Source organism: Pseudomassariella vexata (assembly GCF_002105095.1).
Source record: "Pseudomassariella vexata strain CBS 129021 chromosome Unknown BCR38scaffold_4, whole genome shotgun sequence".
In the NCBI taxonomy this organism is placed as follows: Eukaryota; Fungi; Ascomycota; class Sordariomycetes; order Amphisphaeriales; family Pseudomassariaceae; genus Pseudomassariella; species Pseudomassariella vexata.
Genome location: NW_024467959.1, coordinates 2,497,532 through 2,516,897, shown reverse-complemented (window position 1 = coordinate 2,516,897; position 19,366 = coordinate 2,497,532). Strand labels below are relative to the sequence as shown.

Here is a 19,366-nt window from a genome sequence, read left to right as displayed (position 1 = left end):
GCCTGTACCGTACGTATCTAATTATAGTTGGAGTAGTTGGGAGGAAGTAGCTTAGGTCCATCGCGCCACAGTCCACAACAAACAAGTCCATGTCAGTGATAGTAAATCCGAGATTTCGGGAACAGATTGACATGCGGTGGCAGGTCCACAGACGTCCACCGCAGCCAATATCCAAAGTAGTGGCCATTCATTCAAACAATATCTATACACCAGCCAGTGGCCTCGATACGTAATTAATATACAACCGGACTAGCAAGTATGTAACCGAATCTTCTCCGTGGGTTCGGACTCAATCGCTAGGTCAACCGCGATATCATAGTTTGACATAGAAATTCAATATTGACATACTGCCCCGAGGTGTAGAAACTAAGTACGCACTTAGCAACTCGTACTCGCTAGGCATAAACACAGCCTCTGGCACCATGGATTCCTGTTACCTCGCGAGTACTTCATATAGGACAAAATGGGTCAGAACTAGATTATGGTATTACGTGCCTATACCATACTAGTTTCCGAATATATAAAGTAAAAGTCTGACACTACGACTGATACATCTGTTGTCCGGGTACCTAACTGCTTAGAATGAACTTAGTAAGGATTCTTGTTATTTCTTCTAATCACAGCAGCACTTCCCAATCAACAGCATCTCGACCGAGTTCGCTACCAAACATTGCTACATGGTATTTAAGAACCGTAGACGGACAGGTGACTCTAGCTTCAAGGCGGGTCTCGTCGGAGTATACCGACTCATTGGGAATGGCTCGCGGCAGTTTCGCGGTAACAATAGACTCTTTACAGCTGCATACAATTAATAAGTTTACGTGAGATGTCACTCCGCGGAGAGGCTGTACCTAGCAAGTTCTGGGGTGCCCCATAACCACGAAAATTCGAACAATGCGCGTGGAGTTCTGGGCCGATTCCTACATGCGTCTTAAAGGTTCCCTGAAGCCACGGACCAATCCGGAGGTTGCGGGGCTGTGAACGTTACTGCAAAGACGGGCCAAGTGATGCAGGTGTTGAGAGCTGCAGCGGTTTTCGGCCTCTTTTGAGATTTTTTTTTTGCTCATGTTCCTCCAATCCATTAGTTGCCCCTCCCCCAAGTTGAGTGCGATGTGAAGAAGACGAGCCAATTCTGACATCTCTCCTCTCTCTTTTCATCCAGGGTGAGTCTCCTGCTTACAGTTGATTCCTGCAGGTTAGGGTTTTCTGTCTTGGAAGCTTTCTTGTTGGGGTGCGCTTTCATTGACACACGGTGCCGTCCTTACAGGGATACGAATAGCTAGGGAAGCTCCTGCCCCTCCTCCGAGATAGTCCTCGACGGAAAAAAAATATCGACCTCAACGCATTGCAGTAATTAGCAACGACCCCGCCAATTACTCACCCGCTCGTTCTGGTCAGGGTGGTGTCAGCAGTGTTCATACACTGGAAGCGTACAGAATAAGTTGCCAAGAGTTGGAGGTTATTGCAGGGCATCCGACCGAGCTCCGCTGCGCATTTGACGAAACGAAATCTCCACGCCAGGTTATCAATCCTTTTCGACAATGCTTTCCAAGGTAGCCATCCGGGCTGTCGTCCGAGCCGGACGCCGAGCTGCTCCAAGGCTCAGACTGTCTTCGGCGGCGGTAACCGTCCCACTGACGCGCCGTGCCTATTCGACATCGCGCGGTAGCGACTTCAACACAAGGGCAGCCGTCATCCAGGTCTTGAACAGTGTCGGGTCCAAGAGGGAGGTACAGCAATACCTTTCGCACTTCTCCTCTGTTTCTTCGCAGCAGTTCGCCGTCATCAAGGTCGGCGGTGCTATCCTGACGGAGCATCTCGAGGAGCTCTGTTCTTCCCTGGCTTTCCTCTACCACGTCGGCCTCTATCCCATCATCGTCCATGGCGCCGGACCGCAGCTCAACAAGCTGCTGGAGGAAGCTGGTGTCGAGCCGCAATTCGAGGAGGGCATCCGTGTCACCGACGGCAAAACGCTGGGCGTTGCGAGGCGGCTTTTTCTCGCTGAGAACCTCAAGCTTGTCCAGCGTCTAGAGTCCATGGGCGTTCGTGCACGACCCATCACCTCGAGCGTCTTCAGCGCCGAATACCTAGACAAGGAGAAGTGGAACCTCGTGGGCAAGATCACAGACATCAACAAGGAGCCCATCGAGACGGCAATCGCCAACGGCTACCTGCCCATCTTGACCTCGATGGCTGAGACGACCGACGGACAAATACTGAACGTCAACGCCGATGTTGCCGCGGGTGAGCTAGCCCGCGTTCTGGAGCCCCTGAAGGTGGTATATCTGAGCGAGAAGGGTGGCTTGTTCGATGGCGATGGGCACAAGATCTCTGCTATCAACCTCGATGAAGAGTACGACCAAATCATGTCACAGTGGTGGTGCAAATTTGGAACCCGACTGAAGATCAAGGAGATCAAGGAATTGCTTGACGGCCTACCCAGAACATCGAGCGTGGCTATCATTCATCCCGCCGAGCTGCAGAAGGAGCTGTTCACCGATTCCGGGGCCGGAACCCTTATTCGCCGCGGAGACAAGTTGATGACTGCTGAGAGCGTATCCGATATCACCGATCTCGCAAAGCTTAAGGATGTACTTATTCGCGATCGTGATGTTACGGATGCGAGGGCGACGGTTGACCGATATTTGGATTTCCTGAAGGAGCGCAAGTTCAAGGCATTTTTCGACGAGCCCATGAAGGCCCTCGCCGTTGTTCTTCAGCCCTCTCCCGACAAGAGCTACTCGACTTTGGCAACCTTGACCATCACCAAGTCCGGCTGGCTCACCAACGTCGCAGACAATCTCTTCTCGGCCATCAAGAAAGAATATCCGAGCTTGGTATGGACCGTGAAGTCAGATGACGAGAACTTGACCTGGTTCTTCGAGAAGGCCGACGGCAGCCTGGTCCGCGGCAACGACGTCCTATTCTGGTACGGCATTGAGCAAGGCCAGGAGCTTGTCGACCTTATGAAGGAGTTCACTACTCACGGCCGATCGATGCTGGGTGAGTCCAATTTGGAGGCTCGTCTTCACGCTGCTGCGCAAGTAGCATCTCAGAACTTGAAGACCCACTTTGCTTCGGGCTCTCCAGCCAACCAAGCCAGGGGCTACTCAACTCTGAGCCGGCGCCCCGTCCTGGGAGCCGCTAGTGGCATGATTAAGGGATTATCTCGAGGTTACGCGACAACCACCAACCCCAATCCCCCATATGGCAACAAGCATGCTTCGAACACTCAGCCGTCGAGGGTCGCCTTGATCGGCGCTCGTGGATACACTGGGCAGGCCTTGATCAGCCTTATCAACGCTCACCCCAACTTTGAATTGCGACATGTGTCTTCTCGCGAGTTGGCAGGACAGAAGCTCCAAGGGTATGACAAGAAGGAGGTCATCTACGAGAACCTCAGCGCCGACGAGGTCAAGAACATGGAGGAGAGAGGCGAGATAGACGTTTGGGTTATGGCGCTACCCAACGGTGTTTGCAAGCCTTTTGTTGATGCTATCGATGCGGCGCAGAAGTCTTCGTCTCGAGAATACCCCAGTGTCATTGTGGACTTGTCGGCAGACTACCGATTCAATGACAAATGGACATACGGCCTTCCTGAGCTGGTGAAGCGCTCCAACATCGCTCAAGCCACTCGAATCTCCAACCCCGGCTGCTATGCTACCGCAGCCCAACTCGGTATTGCTCCTTTAGTGGAGTTCCTTGGGGGACAGCCATCGATCTTTGGCGTTTCTGGATATTCAGGGGCTGGCACCAAGCCATCGCCCAAGAACAATGTCGACAACCTGACGAATAATATTATCCCTTACAGCTTGACTGACCACATCCACGAGCGAGAAATCAGCAGCCAGCTTGGTGCCCAGGTTGGATTCATCCCTCACGTTGCCGTATGGTTCCAAGGTATCCACCACACCATTAATATCCCCCTCAATAAGACCATGACATCGCGGGACATCAGACAGATCTACCAAGATCGTTACGCAGGTGAGAAGTTGGTCAAGGTTGTCGGCGAGGCACCTTCGGTCAAGGCTATTAGTGGCAAGCACGGTGTTGAAATTGGTGGTTTTGCCGTGCACAGCTCAGGGAAGCGAGTCGTGATTTGCGCCACTATTGACAACTTGCTCAAGGGAGCGGCTACGCAATGCTTACGTAAGTTACATCTTTTCTATATCGTGCACACCATCCAGAACACTTATCCCGGTGGAATAACTGTTCATTTCACTGAGCTAAGGGCCTACTCTGGTGGAATCGTTACCAATCGATGTCAACGATACTGCCTTATTTGAAACGGTAGGCTAACTCGTACAACAGAGAACATGAACCTGGCACGCGGCTACGGAGAGTTTGAAGGCATCCCGCCCATGGAGTAAATAGAGTTGCGGACTGGCTGTTAAGAGAAGGATGTTTCTTGTATTTTTGTGTTTCTTGGTGCTTGTGCTTCGTGTATATACCTCTGCAAGACTGAAGAGCTGTTCATACAGTATGTCATGCCCTGACAGGCGCAGCTAGAAGCTATAGGCCACCACTGGAGTAGACGGGTAATTTCATACATAGCGGTATTCCAAGTTGGGTTCTAGTTGATCAACTGGGTTATTATCAAATCATGCCAGGTGAATCCCGAAAGGTCCTGTTATTGGTTCAGTGTATGAAATCGGCGGCTCTGTGGAAGTGATGATCGTCTCTTGCTCCTACGTTGGGCCAGCTAGGCGGATTTCAAATCTTCATTATAACAAACTTGTCCTTAATAAATCAATATCCAACGGTAAGTTGTGCTTTAAATATATTGCCATCACTCTGCAAGCTCAGCAGTCTGCGCGTTGGATTTACAAGAATCACACTCGCCGGGCGGACCCTACCTGGTAGCAGCCCCTGGGGTGATCCAAAATGACGGCCTTCCGATCGCGGGGTAACTTGCCATAGGAAAATTTTGGCGGGGCAATTGTTCGACTATCGCGTGAGTGCTTCTCCGTTGTCGTTCGATTCCAACGAGTGACTCACTATTGGCAGATATATATATTGAATGTCTGGACATACCGAATTGGCAATAAGTCAATTCGAACTCATACGCACAATGGCAACACAATTCCCAACAAAGAAGTGCGGTAAGACGCTGGACTTTCTCCTCCCATGAGCAAAGCGCTTCAGAACTGAACTCTGACAACAACTATTCCGGCAGGTGTCTTGGGCTGCACTGGCTCGGTCGGCCAACGGTTTATTCTCCTGCTCTCGCAACACCCGTACTTTGTCCTACACGCTGTGGGAGCTTCCTCGAGGTCGGCGGGCAAAAAGTACAAGGATGCCGTAAGGTGGAAGCAAGCTGCGCCTATGGGCGCGGTGGGCGAGCTCGTAGTCCGCGAGTGTAAGGCCAGCGAGTTTAGCGACTGCGATGTGGTTTTCAGTGGGCTGGACGCTGATGTTGCTGGGGAGATTGGTAAGTTCCCTTCCTCGATTACCATTGTTGAGCTTTGGCAGGCATCTGACATATGTTTCCCGCGCCCACAGAAATGGAATTCCTCAAAGCCAACCTAGCCGTCTTCTCTAACGCAAAGAACTACCGCCGCGACCCCCTCGTGCCCCTCGTAGTACCCACAGTCAACCTGCCACACTTGGACCTCATCCCACATCAGCGCAAGCACCACGGTCTCGAAAAGGGTTTTTTGGTCTGCAACTCCAACTGCGCCGTCATCGGGCTCGTCATCCCATTCGCGGCGCTGCAGGCGAAGTTCGGCCCCGTTGATACCGTCTCCGTCGTCACTATGCAGGCCGTTTCCGGCGCTGGGTATCCGGGCGTCAGCAGCATGGATATCATGGATAATGTGGTGCCTTTTATCTCGGGCGAGGAGGACAAGCTCGAGACAGAGGCGCGCAAGATTCTGGGCACGATTCAGGATGATAAGACGGCGGTGGTCGAGCAGGAGGAGTTGAGGGTCTCGGCCGCGTGTAATCGAGTGCCGGTCCTGGATGGACACACGGCGTGCGTGTCGCTGAGGTTTAGGAACCGCCCTGTCCCCAAGGCGGAAGACGTTAAAGCTGCTTTGAGGGACTACGTCAGTGAGGCGGAAAAGCTGGGGTGCCCCAGTGCGCCCCAGCCGAGTATCATGGTTTTTGATGCGCCGGATCGGCCGCAGCCGAGGTTGGATCGCGAGTTGAGTCGCGGCTATACGGTTAGTGTAGGTCGGGTTAGGGAGGACGAGAGTGGTATCTTTGATATCAAGTTTGTGGCTTTGAGTCATAATACCGTCATTGGCGCTGCTGGGTCTTCCATCCTGAATGCCGAGGCGGCGGTGCTGAAGGGGTATATTTAAACGGTTGCGTTGGTTAGCTGCGTTACTGGCGTTGTTGTGGGAAAAGTGGCTTGAGGGCGGTTGGTCTGAAAAGGGGTATTCAGGAAGTGATGCATTCTATCTGATGCCAACTACATTAGGGATCCGACTTAGTTCCTTGGAATAACATCTCAATTAGAATTCCACTTGAGTGATCTTTCGGCCCCGATGGGCTTGGATGGTGTAAAACGAGAGATGGCTTGAAGCAGTGCGTGAGGGAGCATTATGACATGTCCTCTAGAGTTTCTCGGTCAGTTTCTAGGACTAATCAACTAACCACTTGTGGCATCGCCACAACTTACTACTTGAAGACATTCTCGATGAGAAAAGTAAAGAGTAATCACAGTTCCCATTTACTAGTTAAAAATGCATAGAGCAGTTGCAGTACACAACTAGCATAAGTTTCTAAATGTCTTGACATTCAAATGCTTCTTGTTTCTCTTACGATTTGATATCCAACTAAGGAGCATCAAAAGACCACGTCTCTCGCTATCTACAGCATTATCTAAAATCGACTTTACAGCTTTCGCTTGTTGCTCACTGCATTAGCCACGGCAATATTATCGCATCGTCAACTACATATATAGCAACTCATTCAACTTTGGCTTTCATTATGAGCTCTACTGCCGAGAGTGGCTGGGGTCAGGGATTCTCAGTCGATATACTCCCTCTCACAGTACAATTCATCCAGCAATCCATTGCAACTCGGAACCGCAAATGGCAATGCAGCTTACAGCAACGGAACACAGCAGTGTAGTATCCCAGCTTACAACCAAACAGTGTCCCCTCCGCTTATGTAGCTGACTCGACTATCCACATCTCGCAGATACATGCCTAGTTCTTAAGTGTGGTGTGGACCTCTGAACTTGGTTTATCCATATGAACTTGTTATTGCAATAGTCTTGCTGATGTTTACGTGTAGATGGAAGGACCTCTCTCAAGGCTTTTCATGAGCTGTTTATCCTAGAACGTGTTTATTTATCTGAGGTGCCATATCCGCTCTTTGTGTGATTTCTCGGTAAGTAGTGAGCGTTGTGAATGGTACACCTAAGTGAAACAATAGGACTGTGAGTGTCAACACTTGTCGATTAGAGTAGAATAAAATGGCCTTACCATTATTATGGCCATGTATTGCACGGGAATACTCTGTTATCTCATATCCATTCTATCATCCTCTTGCTAGTGTTCTTAATATCCAAGTATTGAGTTGAACCTATGCATACAGGTCAGTTGCCACACTCCATATAGGACTTCCAGTTGACACGCTTATATAACGCCGAATTTTTTTTTGAAATACCAGCCAACGCAGAGCTACAACAAGTGGATATAACCAAGACTGTAGAGCGCAAGGTAGTTTCGTACCTAAAAAGAATGGTGAAATACTGAAACTTTTGGACGAGCAGCAAGCAGTTCAGGATGAAGAGTTCCAGTTGCAGCATCAAAAACTGAAATAGGCACACTTAGATTCGCAATTAAGTCAAGGGGAGTAACAGCTACCCCCTCCATGACTTATTCACACAGGAAACAACGATTAGTATCTTTGCTGTCAACATTACGAGTTGAGTGGACAAATGTGTGCCTACCGGTAATGCAAGCAAGCCCTTTCAGAAACCGAAGATAGCCGAGCCTGTAAGATCCACTTGCACAAGGTGTAACATCAAATAATTTCAATTTTGTCAACCAATTATCCCAGCAAGGAGGTGATACATTCTCTCTCAAAGACGAGCACAGTGAGAAAATAGGTCTGGTGGTCTAGTGGTATGATTCGCGCTTAGGGATCACCCTTAGCTTGGTTGCGCGAGGTCCCGGGTTCAATCCCCGGCCAGACCCTTTGTTTTGCGTTTTGCTTCATGTATTTGTTAGCCACGAACGGTGTTTGGTGGAAAATACGGTCTCAACTTTGCCGCCTCGGCAATAATGATACATTTTTCCTAGCTTTTTTTTTAAATGCTTGATTTGTGATTGGACAAGTGTTGCAGGGTATATAACCTTTTTTTTCCTGGTCAATATCAATCAATATTGGTTTATTTACTCCGCCGTATTGTTCGAATAACCATATCTATCTATCCATAGATGTGAAATTGGGACATTCCAATGGTGACTGTAGGATTGAGTTAGATTATGATTTATGAGAGTTTTCGCAGCCTCTTCTCATGTGGTTGCGGGTGGGGCCCTAGTATTGGGCACGAAGGTGATGGACGGGTGGTAGGTAATATTTCAACTTATATACTTGCTTATACACCGACATATTTATATCCATATATTACCGAGAAACTTGGCAGCATATGAGATTTCTGCTAGTAGACAGACTTTTCTTCCAATCATAAGTTCTTACAAATTGACCGAAGTGCCATAACTAATATTGTAGTTCATAGGTGAGTGAGCATTACCTCATGAGACTTCGCGCCAGGAACACATTACCAAAACGATCAAACTATTAGCTGAAAATTACAGCAGAGGAGAACCTGCAGAATGGTACTGATGTTATCATGAACCAATATACGTAAATGATACACTTGCATCATAAATACTAGTATAGTAAAGTGACCATCAACCAGAGGGTACTTTGTACAATTTATGGATAGCTTGATGGAACCTACATCGGTGTCTGTAAGAAGCTAATTTTAGCCGCGGTGCCCCTCCTCCCACTACGAAAACAATATTGACAATTGGATCCGATATCGCGGGGTAATTTTTGCCGGTCTTAAATCGCGCTTCGGTATAGAAACGCAGCATCCGCAGGTCTGCGTAGTCATTTTCTCGAGGCGCTGACAATGGCAACAATCATTCTTGGCTCCCAATGGGGTAAGTTCTGTATTTCTTGTACTCCCTTCTAGACTACCTGAGTTGTACGGCATCATAGCGTGTGGTGTAGATTTTCAATGGCTCCAATGACGCGATGTTGAAGGGGTCATTCAAGCAGACCCGGAAGATCGAGAAACGGGTGGAAATGAAACAGAACATCACAGAAATGCATGGCGCTGACAACCCTCGACAGGCGACGAAGGCAAGGGCAAACTTACAGATATTCTCTGCCCCAATGCACAAATATGCACACGAGCTGCCGGCGGCCATAACGCAGGCCACTCCATCGTCGCAAACGGTGTCTCGTACTCGTTCCACCTCCTGCCGAGTGGTCTGATCAACCCCAAGTGTATTAACCTGATTGGATCCGGGGTTGTCTTCCATGTGCCCTCCTTCTTCAAGGAGCTCAAGGAGCTGGAGGACAAGGGGTTGGCTGGCGTCCGCGACCGAATCTTCGTCTCCGACCGCGTTCAAATCGACTTCGACCTCCACGCTGCGGTCGACGGTTTAGAAGAGGTTGAGCTTGGCGAGGGCAAAATCGGTACAACGGGACGAGGTATTGGTCCAGCCTACAGCACCAAGGCTGCGCGCACCGGCATTCGCATGTCAGAAGTCTTCAATGAGGAGCTGTTTGAGACCAAGTTGCGCCGTCTGGCTGAGGGTTACAAGAAAAGATTCGGCGACTTGCTGAAGTACGATGTCGAAGAGGAGATCAACCGATTCAAGCAATACCGTCAAGACCTTGCCTCTTTCGTGGTCGACGGCGTCCACTTCCTGAAGCAGGCCCAGGACCAGAACCGGAAAATTCTCGTCGAGGGCGCCAACGCGCTTATGCTCGACATAGACCACGGAACATATCCTTACGTCACCTCTTCAAATTGTTCCCTGGGAGGCATCTTCACCGGCCTGGCCATCAACCCTTTCAAAATCGACGAGATCGTCGGCGTGGTCAAGGCCTACACTACTCGCGTTGGAGGTGGTCCCTTCGTGACAGAAGATCTCGGCGAGGCTGGCACCAAGCTGCAGGAGGTTGGCCGCGAGTGGGGAACCTCGACGGGACGCAGACGCCGCTGCGGCTGGCTGGATCTTGTTGTCGTCAAATACAGCACCGCCATTAATGCGTATACCAGTCTGATGCTCACCAAGCTCGACGTCCTGGACTCGTTCCCCACGATAAAAGTAGCCGTTGGATACAAGGATCCGCAGACGGGTCAGGAGCTGGACTCGTTCCCTGCGGATCTGGGTCTTCTGGAGCAGGTCGAGGTCGTGTACAAGGAGCTGCCAGGCTGGAACAAGCCCACTACCAAGGTCAAGACATTCTATGATCTGCCGAAAGAGGCGCGGGGGTACGTCGAATTCATCGAGGAGTTTGTCGGCGTGAAGATCAAGTGGATTGGCACCGGTCCGGATCGTGAGGATACCATTTTCAGGGGTACTACGGCTCTCCAAAAGTAGGATCCCGGAAGTTTCATTTGGCCGGGCAGACGCATCGCGTTCGTCTCTGTCTTGGGCCAAGATCGAACCCTCGTATCCTTTGCCTGCTTGGAAAGCAATGTGAAAGCCCAAAGTGCGGTCTTGCACTGCTGCAACTTGGTATATACTATGAGGCAACCCACCAACTATCCATCTGGGAGTAACCCCACATCAAATATTCTCAGGGTATCTTATGGTTTCGATTTCAGCTCTGGACAATAGAACCCCTCATACATATGTAGCTGGCCTCAAGTATAATGCTCTAACCACAGCCTATGCATGGTCTTCACGGTCTTGCATAGTCTATGCATACTTGACACTACAACTACATCGTTGAAGGCTAACATGATACAACTTTCAGGCATTACAACCCCCGTGATGATACTGAAATGATACAACGTGGCCCAAAAGAACCTTGATGTGTCAAATTGGAGAATAATGGTAAATGTGGGTTCCTGTCACACGGTCTTACCCGCATGTCTTGGTCTGGTATACCTCGCTTCTCCTCTAGGCATTCACATGTCTCCAGTTCACTTTCACTCATAGCCTAAGGATGAGCGAACTCAGGCCAAAACATTCATCAAATATTGAGGTGTTCATAGCAACGCGGGGCTACCAATTCAGTTTCAGGATCCTCAGGACGTAACTGTTCCCTCGATGTGTGAGCCCGGATAACCTCCTTTCTGCAACAAGTGCCTCTGCAAAAGATGCTGGGAGCCTGCCACGGCGCTGGCAAGGATCGTCTGATCGTAACATCCAGAACATAATAACTGTGTGTCCTTATATGAAAGTGACTGAGGGGAAGGAAACATCGTCAACGGTGCCGGTAGCCACAGCTCAAAACTAATGTCCTAGAAGATGTTCTCTAGTGCGCTTTTGAATCCTGACATGAAGCACTTGGTTTTTGAATGGGCCCTCGCCGACTTCGAGAAGCTCGAGGGATATCCGCTATTGCAAATTGATGCATTAAGAATACATTTGGCCAAAGACAGCGAAACTAGCAACGATGACAAAGGTTGCCATGGCATACTGTTCAAATATAACTGGAGTTTTATTATACGAGTTTCCGAATAGGTGCTCAGGGAATTGCTTGGAACTGCACTTGTGAGAGGAAGAGTATTCGCAGGCTTGGTCCAGCGGACTTTCTAACCACTATAAACCCTCTCAGGAACGAAGCGGTCTTCAAGTATGCTGACTCTTTCGGTGCAGTAGTGTCGTCGGCGGTCGCTCACCGTCTGTGACCCTGACAACCAGGACCCGCAGGCTTAGGCTTGAGATAACATTGCCTAGAATAACCGAACGCTTGCGTCTTAGCTCTTGGATGCATTTAATATCCCCCAGGGAAATTTGACGTCCCGAGCATTCACAGCTTTGCGTGCCTTTATCGAGACGTGGGGTGTGTATTGCCAAATTACCCAGAGGACTGTGTCTGAACCAATAGATTACACCTGCACTTTGGCCAGCTCGGTGTCATGGCCAGCTCGGTGTACATTCACGTTAGCGCTATTTTTATTAATTACGACTCTTTTTTTTTATGATAATGCCGCCACATTGTTATACTACCAACTGGAGATTGTCGTTGCGTAGCAGATCTCTACCTGCGATGCGTGCTACTAGGGGGGGAGATGCTATAATGCAGCAGTGCGCAACGTTATAATATCTAATTGAATGGGATTCACCTAACCAGTGGGTCCCCCTATCTTTTCGTATCAACCTGCTTTCGACGACTCGACTAGTTGACTGTTTCTTCATCTAACCCATCCTGCGTTATCGACTATCTCCAAAGTATGGTTTAGGATGCATTCGACATGAACGCTGAAAGTACAGCCGCATAGGCCGCAGACACGGCCATCATTTCGAAGTTCGACACCTTCAACATGACTGCCACGAGAAAAGAAAAGACAACAATGCAGAGAGAGATAACTAGCAGCTGCGTATCCCTAAGTGACTGCTGCGACAAAATAGCGAGAGGAGCTATGAGGAAAATGGCTGTAACCATCGCAGTAACTCCTCGCCCGATAATATCAGCCACCAAGATGGTGTTCTGATATGACCATCGGTGACCCTTTTCGAAGGACCCGAGGCCTTCAACATTGCCCTGCGACTTCTTAGACAGTCTCCGATACCGGAATGCGCGTAGCCATTTGTGAATCCAGCGCTGAAAAGGATCCGTGCGGGACCGTGTTCCGAGATCTATTCTGAGGAGCCTAGTATTATATATCTCGTAGAGACTCAGGTCGGTTTGCAGGCTAGACTGCTTCTCGTCGTCCAAGAGTGAGAATGTCTCCATGGCCATGATGTTGTTAAACGCGACAAGTGCCTCGTCTATCGTGCCAGGTTTCGTTAGTTTCACGCCGCAAATGCTCATGTGGCCACGAACCGTATTGCTTAATCAGATCGCGAAGTCTTAACACCAGTCCTCTAGTAATGATCGCGTCTGCCCTAGGAACATTTTTATCTCTCTTGCTATGCCTCAGGCCAAGTCGATCAGTAGGTGAGCGATCAACATTCAGGCTCAGACCGGCCTGGTAGATAACATGGTCCAGTTCGGCAATTTCATCTTCCAGGAAACGGAGATTTAAGAGATGTGAGGTCTTAAATCGACGAAATCCATGGAGAGTGAGGTTACTATCGGCGGTGGCGCTCTGCCAATGCTTTCGAAACTTTGCCGTTGCGTCATCAGCATTTTGCGCGACAGTACTCATAATCGAAAAATTTGAAGCGGGGTTTGAGAAAAGAGTAACGTCCGAATACACCCCCGGACGAAAATTATGCGATGCTCTTCCGTAGTTCTTTAGGCACACCATATATACCCATTTACGTCGTTACGTAATCTACGCGTTAGAGCTTGACACGTAAGGCTCGGTAGTTCAGGTCGCGGCTCAACAAAAGCAGGCGAAATTTCATGCAGGTCTCGCCTCCCTCGACACATGACTATAGGGACTATGTCGTCGACAGGTGGTACGGCGCACTGCGACTCGCCCCAGTATGCCATTGGCATAGATGTACGGCTGACTTGTACCCATTAAATTAACAGGGTGTGACAAGTGTAGATTGCAACAACAGACCGATGCAGGCCTCACTCAGCCACTGTAAGCCGGTCAATCAGTCCTAGGTCTTTCATCGGCTTTGTATGCTTTCTTGGTACTCTCCCTCCACCTTGCTAAGTCTCCGACAACAAATCCTATAACCGCTGTACTGGATGTTGCATCTTACATAGTCGTGCATTTGCAGGGGGCGTTCATCCAATCCAGGGCAGTCTAGAAGTGGGCACGTTGCAGCCGTAGAGGCGCAGCCAGCATATAACCAATAACCTTACACCCCTTAACGCAAGAGGTTGGCCGGGAGCCACAGCCCAAGGCTTAAGAGGAGGCACTGCACTGGGCGTACCGAATATGGTGGAGTGGAGTGGAAACGATCAACGCGGACGAGGCTCTGTAGACGCTGGAGTTTTCGGAAAGATGAAAAAATGCTTGTCATCACAATACAGGAGCTGATGCCCAAAATCTATTCATCGCATTGTCGTGAAAATTTTATCGCCCGCTGGGTTTCGAAACCGACGGGATGACAAAACGACTGAGCCGAGCGGACTACCACGTGGCGTGGATCTGTCCTTTACCTGACATCGAGCTGCTGCCGTCTCGATTGATGCTCGACGAACAGCACATTCCTCCGTCCTACGACACAAGCTACGACGATAATACGTACATATTTGGCGCGATGGCGGGCCACACCGTTGTCATCGCCACCTGCCCAAAGGGATTGATAGGCAACGTCAATGCCGGCCGGCTGACGGGTTCAATGTTCAAGACCTTTCCCAATATTCGAATGGCCGTGCTGGTCGGCATCGGCGGCGGTGTTACTCTTCCTGCTCCTGGTGATGACCCCCTCCAAGATGTTCATCTCGGGGATGTCGTGGTTGGATGGCCTGGCGACGGAAAGCCCGCTTGTATCTACTATGACTTGGGAAGGTGGAAGGTCAAGGGATGCTACGAGACGGTTGCTATGACAGCAAAACCCGACTGGATAATTCTGAATGCGCTGAGTATGCTTGCCTCAGACCACGAATTAGGCAGTACCAAATTTCACGATCATCTTGCGAGATTGCAGAATCACAAGAAGTTTATGCATCCCGGACTTGAACATGATAGGCTCTTTAAAGCCGACTATCACCATAAGGGAGAGTACGGGTCGAAGTGCGAAACATGTGACAAGGCTCAACTGGTCCAGCGACCCCCGCGAACTGAACAAGATAGGGACAAATTTGTGTTCCACCAGGGGAGGATTGCCACGGGCAATTCGGTCATTCAAGATGGTGAATGGAGAGACCAGATAAGCAAACGGTGTGGAGGAGTACTTTGTATTGAGATGGAGGCAGCCGGTGTCGACGCTAATAGAAGTTGCCTCGTAATCCGTGGTATTTCCAACTACGCGGATTCACATAAGAACGATGTCTGGAAGTCTTATGCGGCTGGAAAGGCAGCGGCGTTCGCAAGGGAGCTACTCTGCAGGATTCAACCAGCCCCGGTTAAAGACATGGAGGCAACGCCCAAAAGTTAGTAACAAGCTTCATTACTTCAGAGAGTTCACTGTTCTAAGAATCCTAGGTCATTTTATTGTCCCGTTTGGACGGAACCACGGCTTTGTCGGCCGTGAATCCATTCTGCAGCAGCTTCTAAAGAGGACACCGCCGAGTAATAACAGGGACAACTGCCAGAGGACCGCTATCGAGGGCCTCGGAGGCATTGGAAAGACACAGATAGCCCTCGAAACAGCCTACCAGGTCAGAAATAACCATAAAGACTGCTCTATCTTCTGGGTGTCGGCCGTGGATGCGACCAGTTTTGAGAATGCCTACCGCCAGATCGGTCAAGCACTCGGCGTCGCAGGGATCGACGAAGATGGGGCCGATGTCAAGTTGCTCGTTAAGAAAGCCCTCGAACACGAAAGCGCTGGCAGCTGGCTCTTAATCATCGATAAGGCCGATGATTCAAAGCTGTTCAAGGACACGGCGCTCTCTGACTATCACTATCTACCGTTCAGTCGAAAGGGTTCCATTCTCTTTACAACACGAAATCATGAGGTTGCATGGAAGCTTGATATAGCGGAGATTATCAACCTGAAGGAAATGAGTGAGGCTGAAGCTATAGAACTGCTGCAAAAAGGCTTATAGGGGAACCAGTTACGCGATATCGAGAGCACGAAACATCAACCAGCAGTAGTGTAATATATTCAGCCTCCGCATATCTAGCTTTTTGGTGACTGGTCTCATGATCGTGGAATCGAGTGAGGGAGAGTTCCAAGGCATACAAGAGTTAAAGCAACTTAGAACTTTGTGTCTTAGTTGCCAAATGCAAGTACCATGAGGCACCACCCTGTCAGACGCCCAAACCTTTCGAACTATCAATTGATTCAGACTATACGTAAACCCTCCAACTTCACTTATACGTTATACAGCCGTTATTGAAGTTATTCATAATTACATTAAAAAGGTATGTATCCAATTTCATAGTATCTATCTTTTGCTACTTTTAAGAGGTTCAAAGTGACCGAACATGGCAGAAACCTAAACAAGAAATCGGTGAAAATGCCGGCTCTCAACCACTTCACAGACTTAGGGGAAGCCTTTTCTCTAGATCCATGAAGTATTAGATCCCAAGATACCTTAGTATAAGTAAAACAAGGGTCTGATAGAATATCATATCCTAGATAACACGGGAAACTGCTTAGAAACAAGGTGCCGTGGAATTGGTGGCCTGAGGTCATGGCAAGGTACGCCTGAGATACTTCAGTGCCCTTGTGCGGCTCGGGACCCCCACCTGTACTTCCCCTTTTCACCTTCCTCTGTAGCCGGAATGCCAGTACCAATGCGATCCCACAGTATCAGTTAAGGCTTTGGGACTAGATGGTAAAGCCGCTTAGGGGACTTAAATCCAGCTAAATTTTCAACTTGATAAGAATGAAGAAGGTCGAATATATTCTTAAGTCTTACTCTAGAAACCTTTCGGTTATACACTAATATATAATTAGGCTAGAGAAGTCGTGTCCGCGCATCCAAGATAATAAGGATATTCGAAACCCCCAGGCTAAAACTAACGTAAAAGGCTTACTGGTAGACGGCCTAAGATTCGTACTAAGATAGTGTGTGACGAACGTCTAAATAGTGTAGCTGCTAAACCAGTAAGAAGTCTAGTGTTGGTTTGTGCTAGCCAGATAAATCCTGCTTCGGGGTCTTGATCAGGAATAAAGGTGCGTGCGTATGGAATCTGATTGGCAATGGGTAATTGAAGGTAGTGCCCTCAAGAGGCCGCACCAATGGGTTAAATTGATGCTTAGATTGATCGCTGAAGTACAGACTGTCCATCTATGAGATACTGGGGAACCTTGTCCTTTATATATCCATCCTCACGTGACCTTCCTCCCTGCGGATCCTTGATCCTTGCCGCTTACCTAGCTCCTTCTCCTGCGCTATCTGGCTGCCAACGGGCCTGTTGGGTTAATTAGAACCAACGGTTCGTAACAGCTCTTCCTACAACTACTATGCTAAGACAGGTCTCTTCTATGTATAAGAGATACATATATCAATAAAGAGGCCTGGGATATTTTAGAGGAATTATATAATCCTAAAGGATTTACTACCGAGTCTTTAACCTTAGAATAATTCTTTAATACTACCTTAGAGGAACTCAACTCTATAGAAGATATATTAGTAAGGTTAAAAAACTAGTAGATAGCCTAAAATGAAAGGATATAATTTTACCCAATCATATAGTTATAGCCTGGGTCTGAAATAACCTATGAAACAACTACAAAGGGCTTATTTGCAATATCACCCAGTCGCTTAGAAAACAACACTGACGTCTCTTAGAACAAGCATTGCTACTGGTTAATGGTCCTTCATTAGAACTTATCTGCCTACATATATATATATCGGATCGGAGGTTTGTTTACAGAAACTGCCAAATAATTTGCTTCCCAAATATGCATGTGTTTGTGTTTTCTCTGTTCGGAGTTTGCACCAATGGGCAACTCAATCAGGTTGTGGCTATATGCTATTATTACTTTGCAGCATCCCTGTGCTTAGAATGTATCTTCTAGCTGCTTTTTTCTTGCTTCTCCTTCCATTAAAGTAGTGATTAATCACCTTTTATTTGGTAACTTGAATAGTAAGAATGATTTGCTATTTTAGACTTGGGCATGAATTCACTTACTTGTCTTCTTCAACCCAGTTCAATGAAGCAAATTCCAAATGAGTGCTATATGTAGACATTACGTACCAATGCACCTTCACGTACTTGGGTAAAAATTTCCCAAAAGTAATTGGAACCAGGGCAAACCCTTTGCTTTGGGATTTAGCAATCAACAATCACTTTCCTTGAACTGATCTTCTTCACCCACATTCCTCTAACCGCCCTATTTGAAATGACAAAATCTGACCTCGTGAGAACCTGTTATCAGGGAAGACTGGGGCAACATTATCATGCTGCACGTGCTTGTACAGAGATTGGGTAGACTCAAGTCTGTCAATCTAAACACTTGCCGCCTGCTCAGACATTTCATTCAGGACATCAGAATAGTCACATAATTAGCATCAGCTGTTTGAAATACATAAGAACCCCATGGCATCGCACATTTTTAACAAGATAGAAAGTTGATACTGAGAACACTTATTTAATCCCAGCGACCTCCTTTCCTGTATGACACGGCAGGAGCGACTGTTGACACTAACCGTAGGACCCACCTCGTTGCTGCCTTTTTCAGATTGTGATTGCGACTTGCATTCTTGGGATGAACTTGTGAAAATTTTCTACTTGGGTAGTTAATCAATGTTCCAAGTCAGAACCACTCGATCGTCATTGCCTGCAGTCTGCACTGTCCAGCTGTCTCTTTCTACAGCCGCAATTATTGTGTCGTCTTTTTCAGTCTGGGAGTCGGCACTCTTCAGACATTCTTTCCTGCAACCGGAACCGTTCAATGCTCAATTCCTGCGTTCGGCAGTGTTGAGTAGTCCATTCGTACTTTTGGACTTGCACACATTTGGCATTTCTCAGTCGTCAATTTGTGCGCTCACAAAGTTATTCTTTCAATTTGGACTCGTCAAGTTGTGCATATGACCTCTGCTCACTTGTCACTTTGTGGTATCTCCTCAGTCATTCCTTACATTTACTTATTTGTTCATGCAAATTGAGCACTGTTCAGTCGTTCCCCGAGTTGGACACTGTTCTTTCGTTCCTTCGACTCGGATATCGGCCAGTCATCCCTTAAAATTGGATGCTGCTCAGCCGTTCCTTCGACCTGAATACTATTTAGTCGCCCCTTCGACTTGGGTGTTGCCCGTTAACATTTTCACTTGAGAACGGCTCAACTATCATTCAAATCCTCATAAGGTAGGTACTCACAATCACCTTTCTTACTTTATTGCCACTCAGTCCTCCCTCCCATTTGGTCCCTGCTTGGTTCTCCCTCTTCACCGGCGCTGCACATCGCCATTTTTTATTGGGCCTCGAGGTACTTCGTTGTCTTTTAAATTGGGCTCTTCTTGGTAGACTCTCTCACCTGCGTGTTGCACAGTCATCCCTCTCGCCTTGGGGCTGCCAAGTTATCTCTCTCACTTGGGCACTGCTTAATTGTGCCTTTCACCCCGTACTACTCAGTCGTCACTTCTAATTAGTACTGCCTAGTCGTTTCTTCCACCTAATATTACTTAAACATCGCTTCCACTTTAATAGTGGCCCCGAGGTAAGTGTTTATTCCTATCCAGTAAA

At 48.3% G+C, this 19,366-nt stretch overlaps 5 protein-coding genes and 1 non-coding gene across 6 annotated transcripts; 5 read left to right on the top strand and 1 right to left on the bottom strand.

Annotated features, from left to right (window-relative positions):
* Positions 1–1,094: 1,094 nt before the first annotated feature.
* On the top strand, positions 1,095–4,608 carry BCR38DRAFT_427824 (N-acetyl-gamma-glutamyl-phosphate reductase/acetylglutamate kinase-like protein). The gene is made up of 3 exons (XM_040859856.1): positions 1,095–1,163; positions 1,268–4,149; positions 4,312–4,608. Exons 2-3 carry the CDS (start codon positions 1,542–1,544, stop codon positions 4,368–4,370), a joined length of 2,667 nt encoding a protein of 888 aa, XP_040718284.1. The 5' UTR covers positions 1,095–1,163; positions 1,268–1,541; the 3' UTR covers positions 4,371–4,608.
* A 366-nt stretch (positions 4,609–4,974) lies between these two features.
* On the top strand, positions 4,975–6,601 carry BCR38DRAFT_427821 (aspartate-semialdehyde dehydrogenase). The gene is made up of 3 exons (XM_040859855.1): positions 4,975–5,102; positions 5,177–5,431; positions 5,503–6,601. The coding sequence occupies exons 1-3, from the start codon at positions 5,021–5,023 to the stop codon at positions 6,303–6,305; spliced, it is 1,140 nt and encodes a 379-aa protein (XP_040718283.1). The 5' UTR covers positions 4,975–5,020; the 3' UTR covers positions 6,306–6,601.
* Positions 6,602–8,064: 1,463 nt separating this feature from the next.
* On the top strand, positions 8,065–8,153 carry BCR38DRAFT_t130. Its single transcript has one exon. It is a non-coding gene; the product is annotated as a tRNA-Pro (tRNA).
* Positions 8,154–9,097: 944 nt separating this feature from the next.
* BCR38DRAFT_337610 (Adenylosuccinate synthetase) lies at positions 9,098–10,583 on the top strand (the record flags this gene model as incomplete). Its single annotated transcript, XM_040855547.1, has 2 exons — positions 9,098–9,128; positions 9,322–10,583. 2 exons carry the CDS (start codon positions 9,098–9,100, stop codon positions 10,581–10,583), a joined length of 1,293 nt encoding a protein of 430 aa, XP_040718282.1.
* Positions 10,584–12,393: 1,810 nt separating this feature from the next.
* On the bottom strand, positions 12,394–13,306 carry BCR38DRAFT_337104 (uncharacterized protein; the record flags this gene model as incomplete). Its single annotated transcript, XM_040855510.1, has 2 exons — positions 12,394–12,926; positions 12,982–13,306. The coding sequence occupies 2 exons, from the start codon at positions 13,304–13,306 to the stop codon at positions 12,394–12,396; spliced, it is 858 nt and encodes a 285-aa protein (XP_040718281.1).
* An 859-nt stretch (positions 13,307–14,165) lies between these two features.
* Positions 14,166–15,774, top strand: BCR38DRAFT_483270 (nucleoside phosphorylase domain-containing protein; the record flags this gene model as incomplete). Its single annotated transcript, XM_040863601.1, has 2 exons — positions 14,166–15,156; positions 15,209–15,774. The coding sequence occupies 2 exons, from the start codon at positions 14,166–14,168 to the stop codon at positions 15,772–15,774; spliced, it is 1,557 nt and encodes a 518-aa protein (XP_040718280.1).
* Between the last annotated feature and the right edge of the window lie 3,592 nt (positions 15,775–19,366).